The 19,596-nt window shown below is 41.2% G+C and overlaps 1 protein-coding gene across 1 annotated transcript in view; it reads left to right on the top strand.

Moving 5' to 3' along the window:
* Positions 1 to 19,596, top strand: part of ACOXL (acyl-CoA oxidase like) — a 349,740-nt gene that overhangs the window by 178,247 nt on the left and 151,897 nt on the right. Inside the window, exon 12 of the mRNA XM_064572203.1 lies at positions 3,414 to 3,567. Coding sequence (XP_064428273.1) covers positions 3,414 to 3,567 — 154 coding nt within the window. The remainder of the gene's footprint in view (positions 1 to 3,413; positions 3,568 to 19,596) is intronic.

Below are 19,596 nucleotides of genomic sequence, written 5' to 3' on the forward strand. Positions count from 1 at the left end.
TGCAAATGGTGAGATTTCATTCTTTTTATGGCTGATTAATATTCCATTTTATGTATATACACTACATCTTCTTTATCCATTCATATATTGATGGATGCCTTTGTTGCTTCCATATCTTGGCTATTGTAAATAACGCTGCAGTAAACTCAAGGGTGCATATATCTTTTTGAATTACTGTTTTCATTTTCTTTGGATAAATGCCCAGTAGTGGAATTACTGCATCATATGGTATTTCTATTTTTATTTTTTGAGGAGCTGCCATACTGTTTTCCACAGTGGCTGCACGAATTTGCATTCTCACAAACATTGCACAAGAGTTCCTTTTTCTCCCTATCCTTGCCAACACTTGCTATTTCTTATGTTTTTTTATTTTAGCCATAATGACAGGTGTATAGTGATATCTCATTGTGGTTGTGATTTGCATTTTCCTGATAATTTTTGATGTTGAATGTCTTCTCATATGTTTGTTAGCCTTCTGTATGCCTTTTTTGGAAAAATATCTGTTCTTTTCAAGTGCACGTAGAACATTTATCAAGACAAACCATGTAAATTTAAAGGATTGAAATCAGACAAAGTATGTTTTCTGATTAGAATGAAATTAGAAATTAATAACAAAAACATCTGGGATAATCCCATATATTAGGAAACTAGACAACACACATAATTTATAGGTCAAAGGAGAAGTCTCAAGGGAAATTAGAAAATATTTTGAACAAAATGAAAATGAAACAACATATCAGAATTTGTGGTGTACAGCTAAACCAGTTCTTAGAGGAAAAATTAAAATATTTACATTAGAAAAGGAGAAAATTAGAAAATCAATGGCGCTCCCTGCTCGGCAGGGAGTCTGCTTCTCCCTCTGACCCTCCTCCCTCTCATGCTCTCTGTCTCTCATTCTCTCTCTCTCAAATAAATAAATAAAATCTTTAAAAAAGAAAAAAAAGAAAGAAAAAAAAAGAAAATCAATGGTGTAAATTTCCATTTTAATGAGTAGTAATTGATATAATAAACAGTAATGATATAAAAGATATGAACATTACTAATGAACTTGAAAGAAATTGAACTTAAAAGAAATTTATAGAATATTCTATCCAACAACAGTAGAATGCACATTCTTTTCTTTTCTTATTTTATTTTATTTATTTTATTTAAGTATAATTAACATACAGTGTTACATTAGTCTCAGGTGGAACAAGGAACAAATCAAATTCAAATCAAGCAGAAAGAATAATAAAAATGAAAGCAGAAATCATTGAAATAAGAAATAGCCAAAAAATAAACATAATTAAGCCAAAAATTATTTTTTCTTTCAAAAAATAGATAAAATTGATAGACCTTCAGCTAGATTAATTAAGAAAAAAGACACACAAATGATCAGCATATGGAATAAATGAGAGGACATCACTACAGATCCTACAGTAGGATCCTACAGTATCCTTTCAAATGGATTGAAAGGATAAAATTAAATACTATGGTTATTATTATTGATATAATGTCAGTGTAATGCCAATATATTTTACAATATATATGAAATAGAAAATTTCATGAAAGACATGTTACCAAAAGTGACTGAAAAAGAACTGGAAAATCAAAATAGCTTCATCTGACATTGTTGGTGAAATATATCAAATACTTAAGAAAAGAAAACATACTAACTTTATACAAACTCTTTCATAAGTTGAAGGAGAAGGGAAAACTTTCTAATTCATTTTAGGAGCATTACCTTGACACCAAAAACCAGGGAAAGACATTATGAGACCACTATCCCTTGTGAACAAAATGTTAGTAGATCACATACAGTGCATTTTACTCTATACAGTGATCAAGTGGTGTTTATCCCAGGAATGTTAGGCTTGTGTAACATTTGAAAATCAATCTATATGATTTGCCATATTAACATTATAAAGGAGAAACATCATATAATCATCTCAATAGATGGCACTCAATTGACAGAGAACAGTCAATGAATCAACACCTCTAACTGCCACTACTTTTATCAGTCTCCAGAGTCTGAAGCTTCAGTTGAGAAGACCAGAAAGGCCATACTTCATGGTACTTTCCATGAGTTTGAGGTGCTTAGAGGAAAGTACCCAGCTCAGTGTGTTTACCACCCTTTATCAGAGGCCAGTCCTAGAATTTGGTAGAGCATAGTGAGAAAGAGTTCACTAAAGCTTTTATTCCCAGCAGTTGTTATAAACGATAACTCACTTTAAGAGACTTTAAAAACAAGCTCTATAAGAAATTGTTCAGAAGGGAGAGAGAGGGAAACCTGTACCTTCCATTATAGTATTTTGAAACATGGCAAAGAAGAAAACCAGAACTGAGGGGGTGTGCATGCAGATGGAGGGAGGCCCATAGACATTGTGCTGCATAGTAGTCATAGTCATAGGTGGCTGAGAGATGAAGGAAAATGGTGAATCTTACCACTTTGAAGGAAGAAGTCAATTCCTATCTGTATACATTTCTATTGGTGCTATAAGTAATTGCCACAAACTTGGTGGCTTAAAATAACACAAATTTGTTATCTTACAGTTCTAGAGATCAGAAGTCCAAAATAGGTCTCAATGATGCAAAATCAGTGTCAGCGGGGCTGCATTCCTTTTGGAGGCTCTAGGGGAGAATTGACTTCCTTGCATTTTCTAGCTTCTGGAGGCTCCCTCATTACTTGGCTTGTGGCCCCTTCATCCATTTCAAAGCCAGCAATGGCTGGTTGAGTCTCATGCTGCATCTCCCTGACTACTTTGTTGCCCCATCTCCTTCTCCTGCCTCCCTCTCACTTATAGGGACCCTTGTGATTACATTTGGGCTCCCGGATGATCCAGGATAATCTCCCAATCATAAGATCCTAGATTTAATCACATCTGAAAAAAATCCCTTCTGCCACGTGGGGTAACATATTCTCAGGTTTCAGGGATGAGGACCTGGTCATCTTTGGGGGCCATTATTCTGCCTAGCACGCTTTCAACGGAAGTAGAATCAGAAAAATTAAAAAATATATATATAAGAGACGTGAAAGACTTTTGTGTGAAGGGAGGAGGGAAATAGTTTGGAATATGATCTTCTATGGTAGACGACAGCAGGGAGAGAGTTACACTGAGTGCCCATTTTTTGTCGGGTCAAGGGCTGTGAAGACAGATGCCAACGTGAGCAATGGGGCCTCTGAGGGGCTGGCAGAAAAGTAAGCCTGGACAGAAAGCAAGGGAGAAGTTTTCCAAGGGGCAGATGGCGTGGTGGAGCCTCACAGCGACAGGGTGCAGGGTGACGGTTCTGAAGGGCACATGGAGACTTTGGTAGCATCTGAGGAAGGAGCAGGTGTCACCCTGGGCTTGCCTCAGACGCGCCTCCACCATGGTTCCTGGGGGCTGGGGTGGGGGCACTGCTGCGTCGCTCACATGTCTGCACTCCTCTCTCAGGTATGCTGGGGTCCTCCTGGACGAGGACATCTTCCGTGGGAAGGAGCTCGTGGACAGTCGCCCGCTGCAGGCGCTGGTGGCGGGGCTGAAGGCCTACAGTACCTGGGAGAACGTCAGCTGCCTGCAGGACTGCCGCGAGTGCACAGGAGGCATGGTGAGCCCCGCGGGCCCCAGAGGCGCCAGCCCCCCGGGTCCCCCTGCTTTAGCTAGTGCAAGGCCAGCACTGTGTGTCTGCAAGCAGGGCATCAGCTTCAGGCAGAAACCCATTGTCTTCATAACCCTGGGTGTATCACCTAGCCTTGCGATCCGTGCGTCTGCCTCCTACCATGCTGCGAGGACTGATGGGGACCACTACGTTTGTAAAATGCTAGCCCCCATGGCCTGGCCCATGGAGACCTGCAGTAAATGTCATTAAACTTGGTGGTGGCTGTTGTTGACTGTATGGGGAAGGGCCAATGAGGGTCAGATGATGAAAGCACTTCTCCAATGTTTGAATCCCTTGGGAAGAATGCAGGAAATGACCCCAGGGGTGTCCAGCCCCAGGAAGAAGGCAGACAGGGATGTGCCAAGCATTTGGAGACTGCTTAGTATGTCCCCAGCACTGGGCCTCAGACTGAATTGTGCAGTGAGGGGCACGAGGTGTGAGAAATCTCACTTTGAGTCACTGGAGAGTTGAGGGAGACTCTGAGAAGAGCTGGAATCTGTGCCCGATTCCCCCACAACCTGAGAGCAGAGACCACTGCAAGATGCGGGAAACAGGATTTGGAGAGTCTCTGCATCCTTACGAGGGCTCGGAGCTGGTTAGAAGGGGAACCCACGTGGGGTCTGTGAGGGCATAGCGGGTGGGGTGTGGTGTTGTGGACCTGTGATGCAGTAGCATAGCAGGGCTATGGGGATCAGCTGTGGTGGAAACTGGGGTTCATCCCCAGATGACAGCCCTGCATTGGTGACCCCCAGGGACTACACTGCTTCATTGGCATGTGGGCTGGATGCAGGCACTGCTGGAGCCTCCAAAAGACATTTCCTGGAGGAAGGAGGGAAGAAGGAGCCCCTATTGGGGTTTTGGCCTGAGTTTGATTCTGAACTTGGCTGAATATTGTCCTATAAACAGCAGCCCTGAACCTGCAGGGGAGGATGACAAGTTTTAGCCTCAGTGCGAAGGGGTCAAGAGCAAGTTAAGGGCAGTGGTAGAAAATAAAAGGGGAAGGATAAGTTTCCAGAAAGTCTGCTGCCCTGCCTCTCTGTATCAGAGCTGGGGCCTGTGGAGGGGTGAGGAGTGAGGGATGAAGTGCAAGAAATGAGGAAGGGCTGGGCCTTCATAATAGGCACAGCCCTAGAGTTTCTCCAACATGAACAACATGCATGAGGGCCTCCTGTGAAAGCCAGTGTGATCATTTCTCACCTCTGATCATTTCTCAGGTATAATATCACCTGAAAGTAGGTGGCTAAGTAAAGGTGTGCCCATGATGCAGGGAGGCCTAGTTAGGTGTGCACTCTGTGTCCGTGACGATGGTGGGGGTGATGGTGGTGGAGATGCCTGCTTTGCTCCCGTGGATGTTGTGTGGGAGTCCACATGGAAGGAAAGAGAATGCAGAACAAAGTAACAGCTAGCGCTGGGGTACAGCTGGGCCAGGAGCTGAGCTCCTCTGAGGCAGCCAGGTGCCGTGGCTCATCATGACTTTCCTTAGTGCCTTGGCAAGGTGGGAGGCTCCTGCCACTTGGCTGGTTTCCACCTGTAGCTCCAGGAAGGCGGTTATCTCTTAGAACAGGAGTTTGCTGGCAGCAGTTAGGAAGAGAACTCAGGGATTCTGGGGTCAAACAAGAAAGTTTAGGTCAGCAGGTGGAAGGTAAGACCAGAAGTGACCCCTCAGGCAGAGGTAGCCCACATAGGGGAGGGTTGGGGCTCTGCTGGGGTTGCTGAGCCGATGCAGATATTGTGGCTTCTGACAGATGACTCAACCTGAGGGTGTGCTCAAAACCACCTGTGGTCCTCTCGTCTTCCTCCCTTGGCTCATTCCCTTTGATGCATTTCATGGGCTGACGTGTCCAGTGGTGTCCTGCCCCTGGGCTTTCATACCCTCCCAGATGACCTGATGGACAGACAGGATGGTGGACAGATGGACTGATGGCAAATAGGATGGTGGATAGACAGATTGGTTGATTGAATTGTTGCCCTGTGCATTCGTTATCTCTGATAATTTAGTTTCACTGGAATGTTACTAATTTGGCTCTTTGGGATTTAAGACTGTGTATTTGAAAATGGGAAAGGGAAAAAGGCTGCTAAATGTCTTGCAGGCATTGACACTTAACAAAAGTGATCAGTTCTTCCTGTCTGCTTAGCTTATCTTGGGCCGGAGGGGAAGATTCAAGACACAGCAGCCTCCAGCACTTGGTCTAGGCAAGAGTTCAGCATCCCAGCATTGTTGCTCTTAAACTGTTCTGGGCAAACCTTTGGATTCTGAGGTTCTTTCTCTCCACATTGAATGTTTCCATAGCAGTTGGTTGTCTATTTTAATAATATTATCACTGTGCATCAAGAAACCATGAGAAAGTCTTAGGTTGGCTCTTGCTACAGAAGCTTCCTCGATTGTTGCTTTCTTTGGGTGATGGGCTGAATGTCGCAAGAGTGACATTTAGTTGCTAAAAGAACATAGTGCTGGGACGCCTGGGTGGCTCAGTCGGTTAAGCGCCTGCCTTCGGCTCAGGTCATGATCCCAGGGTCCTGGGATCGAGTCCCACATCGGGCTCCCTGCTCCGTGGGGAGCCTGCTTCTCCCTCTGCCTCTGCCTCTCTCTCTCTCATGAATAAATAAATTTAAAAAAAATCTTTAAAAAAAAAAAAAAAAAAAGAACATAGTGCTAAAAGAAGCATCGTCTGTCACTTTTTGTGCCTAAAACCTGGGATAAATGAGATCTCATACAAACTTTTTTTCCAAAATTAGATCATCAAGTGAACAATACTGGTTGGAACTTACATAATTCATGTTTGTGCAAGCACATCATTGCCTTAGTGACTGCTGATGAAGAGTCATTGTTCAGTATTTCTAAGTTCTGTCTGTGTGTGGAGCAGTGTGCAAGGTACATGCTCCCTGTCCTGAGGGCCGGATAATGCGAGGGTGGACACCATACATTGTGCATGGAACTGGGTGGCCCTAAGATTTCAGTGAAATGAACATTCGGGGACTCCCACTCTGACCAGGTTGAAGTTACATGAAGTTACCCTCCTGACTAAAATAGCAAGACACTGGACATCAGGCAGTGAGAGTGAGGAAATTAATTAAATTAAATTAAATTTAATTTAATTTAATTTAATTAGTCTTACATTTGTCCCAGTTTACTACCTCGAGAGTTTCCACACCATGCCTTAGGAGGGGCAACTGAGGCAGAGCCCAGTGAACTCTCTGATTTGAAGACACGATGCTGAGAGTCGAGGGAGACCAAAGCACCTGGAATTCATGGGATAGAATAGGAGACAGAAGAGAACTGGTCGGTCAGAGAGAGAACTCAGGCATCTGCAGTGACCCCCTTCAAACATTCAGCTGAGCACTGACTATTGCATGTGTGTGAGGGAAAGAATCACCTGGAAGGATTGGAGGGAACAGTATGTGGTCCTCACATGGGACTGGGAATAGTGCCTTTTCCCACAAGCCAGTCTGGAATACTTTAAGACTCAGCCTGAGAATAAAAGAAATGTTATGTATAAAAGAACAAAGTTAAGGATGACAGCACATTTCTCTTTGGGAAAAAAAAAAAAAAAAAAAAAAACCAAGAAGTGGAGCAACATTTTAAAAAGTATTAAAGGAGAAAAATCAAGATAAAATTCTATACTCTGAAAAATTATGTTTCAAAAAAAAAAAAAAGGTTATAACAAAGACATGTTTGGACTTGCCAAAGTTGAAAGGATTCATCACCAGCAGACTTTCACTGTAAGAAATATTAAAAGAAACTCTTCACACAGAGGGAAAATGATATCAGATAGAAATATGGATCTGCACAAAACAATGAAAAGCACCAAAAATAGGTTTTTTAAAAGATTTTATTTATTTATTTTAGAGAGAGAGAGGGAGAGCACAGCAGGGGTGAGGGACAGAGGGAGAGAGAGAATTTCAAGCAGACCCCACACTGAGTGGGGAGCCTGACTTGGGGCTCGATCTCATGATCCTGAGATCATGACCTGAGCCCAAATCAAGAGTCAGTTGCCTAACCAACTGAGCCACCCAGGTGCACCATAACTTTCTTAATATGTAAGATTTTTCTTAGTATTTAAATTTCTTTAAAAGGTAATTGAGGTGTGCCTGGGTCGCTCGGTCGGTTAGTGTCCGACTCTTGATTTCTGCTCAGGTCATGATCTCAGTGTTGTGAAATGGAGCCCCAAGTTGAGCTCTGTGCTTAAGGGGGAGTCTACTTGAGAGTCTCTCCTTCTCCCTCTGGCCCTCCCCCACCCCCAACTCCTGCTCATGCACACACACTCTCTCTCTCTCAAATAAATAAATCTTTTTAAAAAATAGGTAATTGACTCTCAACAAAAATAATAGCAATGTAGAGTGAGTTTTATAACATGTATAAAAATAAAATGTATGACAATAATCACGTAAAGACCAGAAGGGGAGAAAAGGAAGTGTACTTTTGTAAGGTTCTTATGCTACACCTGACATGGTAGAATATCACCTGAAAGTAGACTGTGGAAAGTTGAAGATTTATACTATAAACCCTAAAGCCACCACTAAAATAATACAACAAGGAGTTATAAGCCAACATAGGAGTTAATATGGAATTCAGCAATACTAAGTTAATCCAAAAGAAAGCAGGAGAAGAAGAAGTAGCGGAGAATGAAGAGATTGTTCAAATAAAAAACAAATAGCCATATGGTAGATATAAACCCAACCATGTTCATAAATGCTTTAAATGCAAATACCCCAATTAAAATCAGAGATTGCCAGATTGGATAAAAAAGCAAGACCCAGCTACATACCTACAAGAAACACACTTCGAATATAAAGACTCAAAGAGGTTAAAAGTAAAAGGATGGAAAAAGATATGCCATGCTCACACTAATCAGAAGAAAGCTGGAGTGCCTATTACTATCAGACAAAGCAGATTTCAGAGCCAAGAATATTGCCAGGGATAAATAAGTCCATTTCATAATGACAAGGGGGCCAATTCGAGAGGATATAATAATCCTCAGCCTAATAACAACCTTAGCAGGTTAACGGTAAGCAGGTTAATAACAACTTTAGCTACTTTGGTTATCCCCACTTTGCAGATGAGGAAACGGGGGTTCAGAGCAGTTGGTCATCTGATCCCAGAGTCCATGCTGATATGGTGAAGCTATGCCCCGAGGAGGAGTGGGAAATCACACTGAGGTGTCTGGGAGGCTCTCCAAGGAGATGAAGTTCACCTTCGCTGTGTGGAATGAACAGATAGCACTGGGTGAGTGGGACCCCAGTGCACCCTGCATTTGCACACAGGTCCTACTTCAGTTTAACAAGCCTCCTAATGTTACAAGGCCCACACTTAACCAAAGATGAGGTCTGGACTCCGGGGGTGCTTAGTGCCTCTGGGACTTCAGACCTGCCCTTCCAACTGACTCTTCATGCTGAAGAAAGGCAGCTTCCTCCCATGTCAGACATAGCATATGCAGGGGCCCAGGATCCAGGGGCTGCGGGGTCTCTCTGCTTTTTATTTGTTTTAGTTAACAGTCATAAAGGATTTTTTATAAATGTAGGCACCTTTTTAAGTGCTTCACATATAGTAACTTAGCTAACTCCCAAGTTAGATGAGTACTGTTATCAGACTTACTTTTCAAAGGAGGAAACTGAGGCCAGAAAGAGATTAAATAACTGGCCCAAGGTTAAGGGGCTAAAAAGTGGCAGAGCCAGGCTTTAAACGCAGAGAATCTGTCTCCAGAGGCCATGCACCAAACCACTGTGCCATATGCAAACCAAGTGTTCCCTATGCTCCAGAAAATAGCTGGGTTCATGTTGATGGGATGCGCAGTCTGAATCCAGCATGCCACTTTGGAGCTGTGTGACCTTGGCTGTGTCTCTCCTGTTCCTGAGTGTGTAGATGAGTCTTGCTGAGCTGCTCAGAAGTTAGCATTGAACTGGATCCTCCCATAATGGGGGAGGTTAACAGGCAGGACCAGACCCTTTTCCTCTCAGACCCTCTGAGGTGATTCCTGGCTCTTGCCCTTTATTGTAGGGCTGAGGGAAGTAAGGCGGGATGTGGTTACATTACTAACCCTGAACTTCTTTGGTAAGTCAGAGAGGAGCTGGGATAGGAGTTGGGAAAGCAAAGCCCATTCTTGGCGTGCAGCCGGGCACCATTCCCAATGGCGAGGGCTTCATGCTCACACATGTTCTGCATTTTGGATTTTAATCTCAGTATGCAAGTGGAGAATCCAACTGGCCTCATTTGGACATGATGAAAACCCTTCACCTGCCCATGTGGGAACGCTGGGAGCTGAATTCTGCGGGCTCTGGGTAGTCACATGACTCGGGCCTCAGCTGCTTCTCTTTGTTTCCACCTTCTTTCTTTAAAAATTGATGGAGCCTGGGTGCCTGGGTGGCTCAGTTGGTTAAGCGACTGCCTTCGGCTCAGGTCATGATCCTGGAGTCCCGGGATCGAGTCTCGCATCGGGGTCCCTGCTCAGCAGGGAGTCTGCTTCTCCCTCTCCCGCTCCCCCCTCTTGTGCTCTTTCTCTCTCTCACTCTCTCTCTCAAATAAATAAATAAAATCTTTAAAAAAAAAAAATTGATGGAGCCAACCAAGTTCTTAGGACTGTTGCTATTTAACTGTACTTGTACATTGTCTATTTTCTCCATATCCAAGCAAATTCAGATTGAATTTCCTACAGTTGTCTGAGAGAGGAATAGGGAAGCAGAACCCCAGATTACAGAATCCTCTTATGGGGCTGCATCATGAAAAGGGGCAGTATGAGAGGTGGGGGGAGAGCATTCATCACCGAAGGGGTGAGACCTCCTGGTCAGGGCTCTGGGACCCTGGATCTTACCACCGGGAACCTCAATTTTCTTATCTTTTAAAGCCTAGCCATGATAGGCACTCAGTAAATACTAGAATGTCCTCTTCTTTTTTCCTGGATGTGATTACATTGAAGGATCCAACTCTCTCACCCCGACCCCCATGACCCAGTAGACTCATGTGGGAGCTCCCTGGTTAGAGCTCCTCAGGGTACAGCCTTGGAGAGTAGAAGCAGGTCACATTCTCAGCAGATCTGACTCCAAATCATCAGGGTCTGCAAAAACAGGCTCGGGCCTAGACAGGCTGCATGGTTCCTGCTGATCCTGCCACTGGAGTAGAACTTAACAGGAGCCCTAGCTGTTGACCCTGTACAACCACATTCTTCACAGGGAACTGTTAGAGTATTCTTTGGCCCTTGTGCATTCCCTGTACCTGGATGCCCATGGCCAGGAACTGTGTTCTTTATGTTGTCCCCCTTGATATCAACACTGGGAAATACCACTCCTGGGCTCACCGGGCCCTGAGGATTGGTCTCCACAGCAGGATTTTAGGGTCCCCTCCATCAGGGCCCCTCTGTGAGAGCCTTCTCATCTCAGCCCGTGGCAGCTCCATTCTGTTTCAGAATCCTGCATGGAAGAGCAGAACTGGCTGAAGCAGAATAGAGAAATATCCGTACAAAATTGGAGCAAGCGAAAGTCTCAGAAGAGATCTACAACCCAGCCTGATGATGAGGTTATCAGCAAACACACACTGACCATTCCTTTCATGTTAGACACAGAGCTGCTGTTTGCTGTTTGGAGATGTCATCCAGCTGGGCCATGACTGAGTCATTATATTTTAAAGATTGCATAAGAGAGCACTAAAACAATTACAAGTGTTTGTAAATTTAAAAAAAAAAAAAAGTGGTGTGTTGCGGAGCCCCTCAGTTATTTAGTAGACTTAATCCCAAAACTAACTCCTCAGGGAGATTCAACACGACCTCATTTATCTGGCATTGACCATTTCTTGGAACAGAGCCAAGGCCTGAAATAAGCAAAACAGAACTCTGGGAATCCCAAAGAGATGACGTGAGGTCCGCGTGCTGAAGCTCAAGCCCTTACTCATTCCTGAAGGAGCCTGGCCAGCTTCCTCTGGAGCCTGGTCATGCTTGTTGACTCTCACACATGGTTCCTGGCTTCCTGAGGTGCTGCTGCAGAGTAGTAAGGATAGCGGAACTCCGCAGGCAAGCAGCTAAGAGTGCTGGTGACCAAAGGAGAGGCAGAAGAACTAGAAAAACCAGACTGAAAAATCCAAGAGCACAGTGGGCCCCGCTTCAGGCCCAAGGAAGAATCAAAACTCTGGTGGAACATGAAGTCCTCTCAGAAAAATGGGCTCTGTGCAGCAGGCAGGCTGGTGCAAGGAGGATAGTCATTTGAGGGTCACCCCTCTGTCCTGGATGCTGCAGATTTACTATTCCCTGGAATAAGATAGTATTTCTTTAACTGCCCAGCTTTTCATAGCAATCCCCTGGATGTATATCTCTCAAAATAGATAAGTAGGTCAGCCTGACTTGGATCTAATATGGCAGAGACCATTTTACTCCCCATTCAATTTCTTAAGAAGAGACAGAGCCAAGAAAAATCCTGGCTGGTGCCTGGGTTATGTGGAGCTAGTGATTCTGGTGGAGGATTCTAGGTATGGAGGTCATGGATCCAGTTGGCTAGTGTTGCATGTGTGGGCAGGGTAGGGGTGAGTTGGGCTTCACCCTAATGCCAAGTAACTGGGTAACATTACTGGGTAATGCCAAGTACCTGGAAGAGGTTCAGGTATGGCCCATACTCAGAAGGGGTCCCAGGATCTGACAGACCTCCTAGGAGGGGACTGGCTGGGATCCAAGTGCTACTGACCCCAGTAGAAGGAACCTCTCTGTGGCTGCTATGACACTTTCTTCAGCCAGACTCTTTGCTCAGCCCTGAACTGATTTTTCTAGAACATCAGTGGGTCTCTGATCAACTTCATTGATCAGAGGACCCTTTCTCTGGACAGAGTTAGGGCCCACAAGAAGAATCTCAACATTTTGGGACTCTGGATTAAACCCTAGGTTTCTCCTCATTTCTGCTGTCACTTTCTGGTCATTATGCAGACAACAACCAGTTTGATTGTAGGGATTTAGAAAAACAGCATAGTAAAAATACTTTATGATGATAAATTATTTCTCAACTTTGAAAGAACCTTGCTCAAGATTAGAGGAATCAGCTCTCTTTTTTCAAAACAGGTTTCTGTTTTTGACTCCCTGACATTCTGAGTCCCTGCTAGGTAGAGTGCCAGGGCCTATATAGGTGTTAACACCTGTAATCCTCCAACAGTCCTATAAGCAAGGATTATTATCCTTATGGTTTTCCCATGGATTGAAGATCTAAGGCCAGAGATGAGATGCTATTTCTCCAGAGCTAGTAGAAGGTAGAGGCAGGTTCTGATTCAAGTCTCCCAAATCCAAGGCTCTTGTCCCTAATTCAGGACCTTACTTTTCTAGGGGTGGGAGATGACAACTTTGTTTCTGGCCCCTGGGTTCCATGTTAATCAATGTTCTATGCTTACCCCCTTCATTTAACATAATCCATGATTTTAAAACAAACCTCTGTGTTTTGCTATCAACCTGTGGTCACTGGAAAAAATAATCTCCCCGTGAGAAAATCCACATGTCATATTATGTTAGTAGTTATGTCTTATGTTAGTAGGTCTTATCTTGTCAGGTAAATTAGAGTGGGAGAGTAGCAGGCAGTAAAACTGACCCTCATCACTGATAAAGAAAAGAGAGATTACTAAAATGACCCAAGGACAATCCATTTTATTGGCAACATTCCTTTGAAGATCTCAGCCCAAATTTCTTAAGGTCATAAAGAAGGTGATTATAAATTTTATATGAAATGGATAACATTCAGACATATGAGAGGATAATGGATAAAGCTGGCATTGATCCTAGGTCAATGTGCCAATTTTTTAATCTACTGTATTCTTACTTTACCCTCCCTTGAGATGGTTCAGAACACTCCAGAAGGATATTCACCCATCACATCAAGAAAATAAGGAGGGGGAAAAATGAAGCTTCACAGTTGACTTTCTGATGTTGTGATCATTTTTAATTAAAATCCTTTTGGATTCCAGTTAGAGAGACTCATTTCAGAGTTGCTCAATCGAGAAAGGAGAATACAGACTTAGAGAAAGAGAGAGAGAGCTGAGAGATGAGATGTGTTCTGGAATCTGAGGACCAGGAACTGGGAAGGGATCTGGAGTGGGGGCAGGAACTTCTCTTGGGTCCCATAGTCTCAGCCTTTGCTGAGTGTCTGCTCATTCTCCTTGTTCCTCTGCACTTGTAGCTGCCCTTTGGCTATCAAGTTCATAGCATCTCCATTCTAGCTCTACTCTGAGATGGTATCTCATAAATCTAGCGCTAAATCCCTGGCTCAGTCTGAGTTGTAGTACTTCCCAACTCAGTCATTTTTGGTTCAGGAATGGTGTTGCATATCATGAACATGCCTCCTGATGCTTCACTAGTATGGGTGGTGAGACAGACATGGAGCAGATATCTATTATAGTATATATGATAGCTTTTAAAATATTTTCTAACTAATCCTTTCAGGCTGGTGCATAGATATGGAACTCAACTTTTTATGTCGATCTTATATCCAGCAACCTTGTTGAACTGCCATAATAATTCTAATAATCTGTTTGTAGTTTTTTTGCATTTTCAGTGTAGACAGTCATATCACTGGTGACAAGTGATGGCTTGTTTCTTCTTTTACGATTATTTATATTTATTTCCTTGTCATATTATTGAAGTAGCAAGGACCTCCAGTGCTGTGGTTGAAAGAAGTGATTGATAACAAGCACCTAAATTTTATTCTTGACTTTAAAGGGCATGTGCTTACTGTTTCACCATTAAGGATGTTATTTGGTATGGGTACGTTGCAGATATTCTTTTTTCCCCAGTTTTATTGAGGAATAATTGACATACATCACTGTATACATTTAAGGCATATAGCCTGATGGTTTGATTTACATATATTGTGAAATGAGTACCACAATAGGTTCAGCTAATGTCCATCTTCTCATGTAGATGCAATAAAAAGAAAAGAAAGAAGAAAATAGTAAAGGAAAAAAATTTCTCCTTGTAATGAGAATTCTTAGGATTTTATACTCTAAACTTCTTTCCTGTATATCATGTAACAGTGTTACCTGTAGTTGTCATGTTTTATATCACATGCCCAGTACTAATTTATTTTATAACTGGAAGTTTGTACCTTTTGACAACTTTCCTCCAACTCTCCCTCCCTCCCTGCCTCTGCTAAGGCCAAGTCTCACCTCTTTTTCTGTGAGGTTTTTTTTTTTTTTTTTTAAGATTCCACGTATAATTGAGATCATACAGTATTTGTCTTTCTCTGTCTGACTTATTTCACTTAGCATAATGCCTTCAAGGTCCATTCATGTTGCTGCAAATGGTAGAACTTCCTTGTTTTTTATGGCTGAATAATATTCCTCTGTGTATGTGTATGTGTGTGCATGTGTGTATACAACTTCTTTACCCATTCATCCATTCATTGACTGTTTTCATAGCTTGGCTATTGTAAATAATGCTGCTATTAACATGGGGGTGCAAATATCTTTTCAAGTTAATGTTATCATTACCTTTGGATATATTCCCAGAGGTGGAACTGGATCATGTGGTGGTTTTATTTTTAAATTTTTGAGGCTCCTCCATACTGTTTTCCATAGTGGCAGTACCAGTTTATAATCCCACCAAGAGTGCACAGCTCTTTTCTCTCCATCCACACTGGCATTTGTTATCTCTTGTCTTTTTGGTGATGGCCATTCTAACTGGCATGAGGTGATGATATCTCATTGTGATTTTAACTCACATTTCTCTAATGACTAGTGATGTTGAGCACTTTTCATTTACTTGTTGGTCTTTTGTATATCTTCTTTGGTGAAATACCTATTCAAGTCTTCTGCCCATTTTTAATTGGGTTATTTGTTGTTTGTTTTTTGTTTGTTTGTTTGTTTGCTGTTGAGTTATATAAGTTCTTTATCTTTTATATGTCAAATATTAGCCCCTTATCAGATATATAGTTTGCAAATATTCTTTTCCCATTCCATAAGTTGTCTTTTCATTTTGTTGATGGTTTCTTTTATGGCACAGAATCTGTTTAGTTTGATGTAGTCTCCCTTTATTTTTTATTTTGTTGCTTTGGTGTCATATCCAAAAAATCTTTACCAAGACCCATGTCATGGAGCTTTGTTCTGTGTTTTCTTCTAGAAGTATCATGGTCTGTGGTCTTACATTTAAATCTTTAATCCACTTTGAGTGAATCTTTGTGAGTGGTGTAAGAGTGGTAGGTCCAGTTTCATTCTTTACATGTGAATATCCCATTATCCCAGTACCATTTATGGAAAAGACTATGTTTTCTCCATTGAGTATTCTTTGCTCCCTTGTCAGTTATTAGTTGACTGTATATATTTGAGTTTATGTCTGTTCTATTGGTCTATTTATGTTTTTATACCAGTACCATACTGTTTTGATGACTATAGCTTTATAGTACAGCTTGAAATCAGGAAGTGTGATACCTCTTGCTTTGTTCTTCTTTCTCATGGTTTCTTTGGTTATTTGGGGTCTTTTCTTGTTCTATATAAAAGGAGTTCTTTTCCTGCTTTTGTAAAAAATACCATTGGAAGCTTGGTAGAGATTGCATTGAATCTATAGATGGATTTTGGTAGTATTGACATTTTTAACAATATTAATTCTTCCAATCCATGAACATGGGATACCATTTTATTTATTTGTGTTTTCTTTTTTTTTTAACTTGAATTATAGACTTTTATTAAAAATCAGAGGTCCACCAATAAGGAAGTTAGTGGTTCAAACATATTTGAAATTAACTACCAGGTAACCTTTCAGGTTTCAGGGCAGAATAAGACTATTTCTACAGAACCCAAGTCATGACTCAGAGAGTTCAAGAAAGGCTTATTTTTTACTCCTATTTGTGTCTTCTTTGATTTCTTTCATCAGTATCTTACAGTTTCAGTGTGGAGAACTTTTACTCCCTTAGTTAAATTTATTCCTAAGTATTATATTATTTTTGGTGCTGCTGTAAATGTGATTGATTTTTTAAATTTATTTTTATTTAAATTCAATTAGCCAACATATAGTACATCATTAGTTTTTGATGTAGTATTCAATGATTCATTAGTTGCATATAACACCCAGTGCTTATCATATCACATACCCTCCTTAATGCCCATCACCCAATTACCCCATCCCCCCACCCTCCTCCCTTTCCAAAACCCTCAGTTTGTTTCCCAGAGTCAAGAGTCTCTCATGGTGAGACTATGAACTCTGAGAAACAAACTGAGGGTTCTAGAGGGGAGGAGGTGGGGGGATAGGTTAGCCTGGTGATGGGTATTAAAGAGGGCACATATTGAATGGAGCACTGGGTGTTATACGCAAACAATGAACAATAGAACACTACATGAAAAACTAATGATGTAATGTATGGTGATTAACATAACATAATAAAATAAAATAAAATAAAAGTCTCTCATGGTTTGTCTCCCTCTCTGATTTCTTCCCATTCAGTTTCCCCTCCCTTCCCCTATGATCCTCTGCACTATTTCTTATGTTCCACATATGAGTGAAACCATATGATAATTATCTTTCTCTGATTGACTTATTTCATTTAGCATAATACCCTCCAGTTCCATCCATGTCAATGTGAGTGGTAGGTATTCATCCTTTCTGATGGCTGAGTAATATTCCATTGTATATATGAACCACATCTTCTTCTTTTTTTTTTTTTTTTTGACAGAGAGAGAGACAGCAAGAGAGGGAACACAAGCAGGGGGAGTGGGAGAGGGAGAAGCAGGCCTCCTGCCGAGCAGGGAGCCCGATGTGGGGCTGGATCCCAGGACCCTGGGATCATGACCTGAGCTGAAGGCAGACGCTTAATGACTGAGCCACCCAGGCGCCCCTGAACCACATCTTCTTTATCCATTCATCTATTGAAGGACATCTTGGCTCCTGCCACAGTTTGGCTATTATGGACACTGCTGCTATGAACATTGGGGTGCAGCTGCCCCTTCTTTTCACTACATTTGTATCTTTAGGGTAAATACCCAGTAATGCAATTGCTGGGTCTTATTTTATTTCTTTTGTTAGAAATTTGGTTGTTGGTATATAGAAACATTACTGATTTTTGTATATTAATTTTGTATCCTACAACTTTACTGAATTCATTGATTAGATCTAACAGGGTTTTTTTTTGGTTGAATATTTAGGATTTTTTTTTTTTTAAGATTTTATTTATTTATTTGACAGAGAGAGACATAGCGAGAGAGGGAACACAAGCAGGGGGAGTGGGAGAGGGAGAAGCAGGCTTCTGGCTGAGCAGGGAGCCTGATGTGGGGCTCAATCCCAGAACCCTGGGATCATGACCTGAGCTGAAGGCAGATGCTTAATGACTGAGCCACCCAGGCGCCCCTAGGATTTTCTATATATAAAATCCTGTTGTCTGCAAATAGAGATAATTTTACTTCTTCCTTTCCAATTCTGATACTTTTTATTTCTTTTTCTTGCCTGATTGCTCTATCTAGGTCTTCTAGTACTATGTTGAATAGGAGTGATGAGGGTGGGCACACTGTCTTGTTCCTGGTCTTAGAGAAAAAGCTTCATCCTTTTATCATACACTGAGTATGATGTTAGTTATGGGCTTGTCATATATGGCCTTTATTATGTTAAGATATGTTCCTTTTATGGTTAATTTGTTGAGTTTTATCATGAATGAATGTTGAATTTTGTCAAATGATTTTTCTACATCTATTGAAATGATCATATGATTCTTTTCTTTTATTCTATTAATGTGATATATTATACTGATTGATTTGCATATGTTGAACCATCCTTGCATCCCAGGAATAAATCCCACTTGATCATGGTAAATGATCCTTTTAATGTGCTGCTGAATTCAGTTTGCTAGTATTTTATTGAGAATTTTTGGATTCATATTCATCAGGATATTGGCCCGCAGTTTTCTTTTCTAGTAATGTCCTTTTTCTGGTTTTGGTATCAATAATACTAGCTTCATAAAATGAGTTTAGGAGTGTTCCCTTCTCTTTGTATGTTTGGAAGAATTTAAGAAGCGTTGTTGTTAATTCTTCTCCAAATGTTTGGTAAAATTCACCAGTGAAACCATCTGTTCCTGGATTTTTTTTCATTGGGAGATTTTTGATTACTGACTCAATCTCCTTACTAGTAATTGATCTATTCAGATTTTCTATCTTAGTAACTTGTATGTTTCTAAGAATTTTTCCATTTCTTTTCTATGTCCAGTTTGTTGGCATAGAGTTGTTTATAGTTGTAGATGTTCTTTGTCATGTCAAAGAAGGTTTCTTTTACTCTTAGTTCCTGAAGAGACTTTTGTGTGTGTATGTTTATTTTTTTATTGGTTTTAACATTATGAATAGATTTGACTTTTAGGGAATTATGTGTATTTATTTTATTGAGATAATTGTACCCTTTCCTCTTTTTAAACCTGTTAATATATTGGATTTACATTAATAGATTTTCTAATGTTTAACAAATCTTGAGTTTGGGGATATAAACTTAGTCATGGTGTGTGTGTTTGTGTGTGTGTGAGAGTGTGTGTGTGTGTGTGTGTGTGTTTAATACACTGTTGGTTCTGTCTGCTGAGATTCATTTAGGACTTTTCCATCTATAGTAACAAGTGAGGTTGGCCTGTATTTTTCCTTTCTAGCACTGCCCCTGTCCAATTTGGATATCAAAGTTATACTAGTTTCATTAAATGGCTTTGGGAGGGGGTGCTTCATATTTTCTATTTTCTCAAAGAGTTTGTATAAAATTGAATTATGTGTTCCTTGAATATTTGGTACAAATACCTGTAAAGCTGTATAGGGTCCATGGTTTATCTCTGGGAACATTTTAAATGATTGATTCTCTTTCTTTAGTGGTTACAGCTACTTGGGTTTTCTTTTCCTCTTGAGTCTGTTTTCATCATTTATATTTTTCCAGCAATTTTTCCATTTATTCTTAGTTTTAAAATTTATTGGCATAAGTTCATAATATCCTTTTATCTTTTCAATCCCTGCTATGTCTATAGTTATGCTCCCTTTGCCATTCCTAATATTCTTTCTTTTTTCCATCTCCTTATCTTGTG

Source organism: Mirounga angustirostris, unplaced genomic scaffold (assembly GCF_029215605.1).
Source record: "Mirounga angustirostris isolate CCGP_5_RB_7025 unplaced genomic scaffold, mMirAng1.0.hap1 SCAF_10, whole genome shotgun sequence".
In the NCBI taxonomy this organism is placed as follows: Eukaryota; Metazoa; Chordata; class Mammalia; order Carnivora; family Phocidae; genus Mirounga; species Mirounga angustirostris.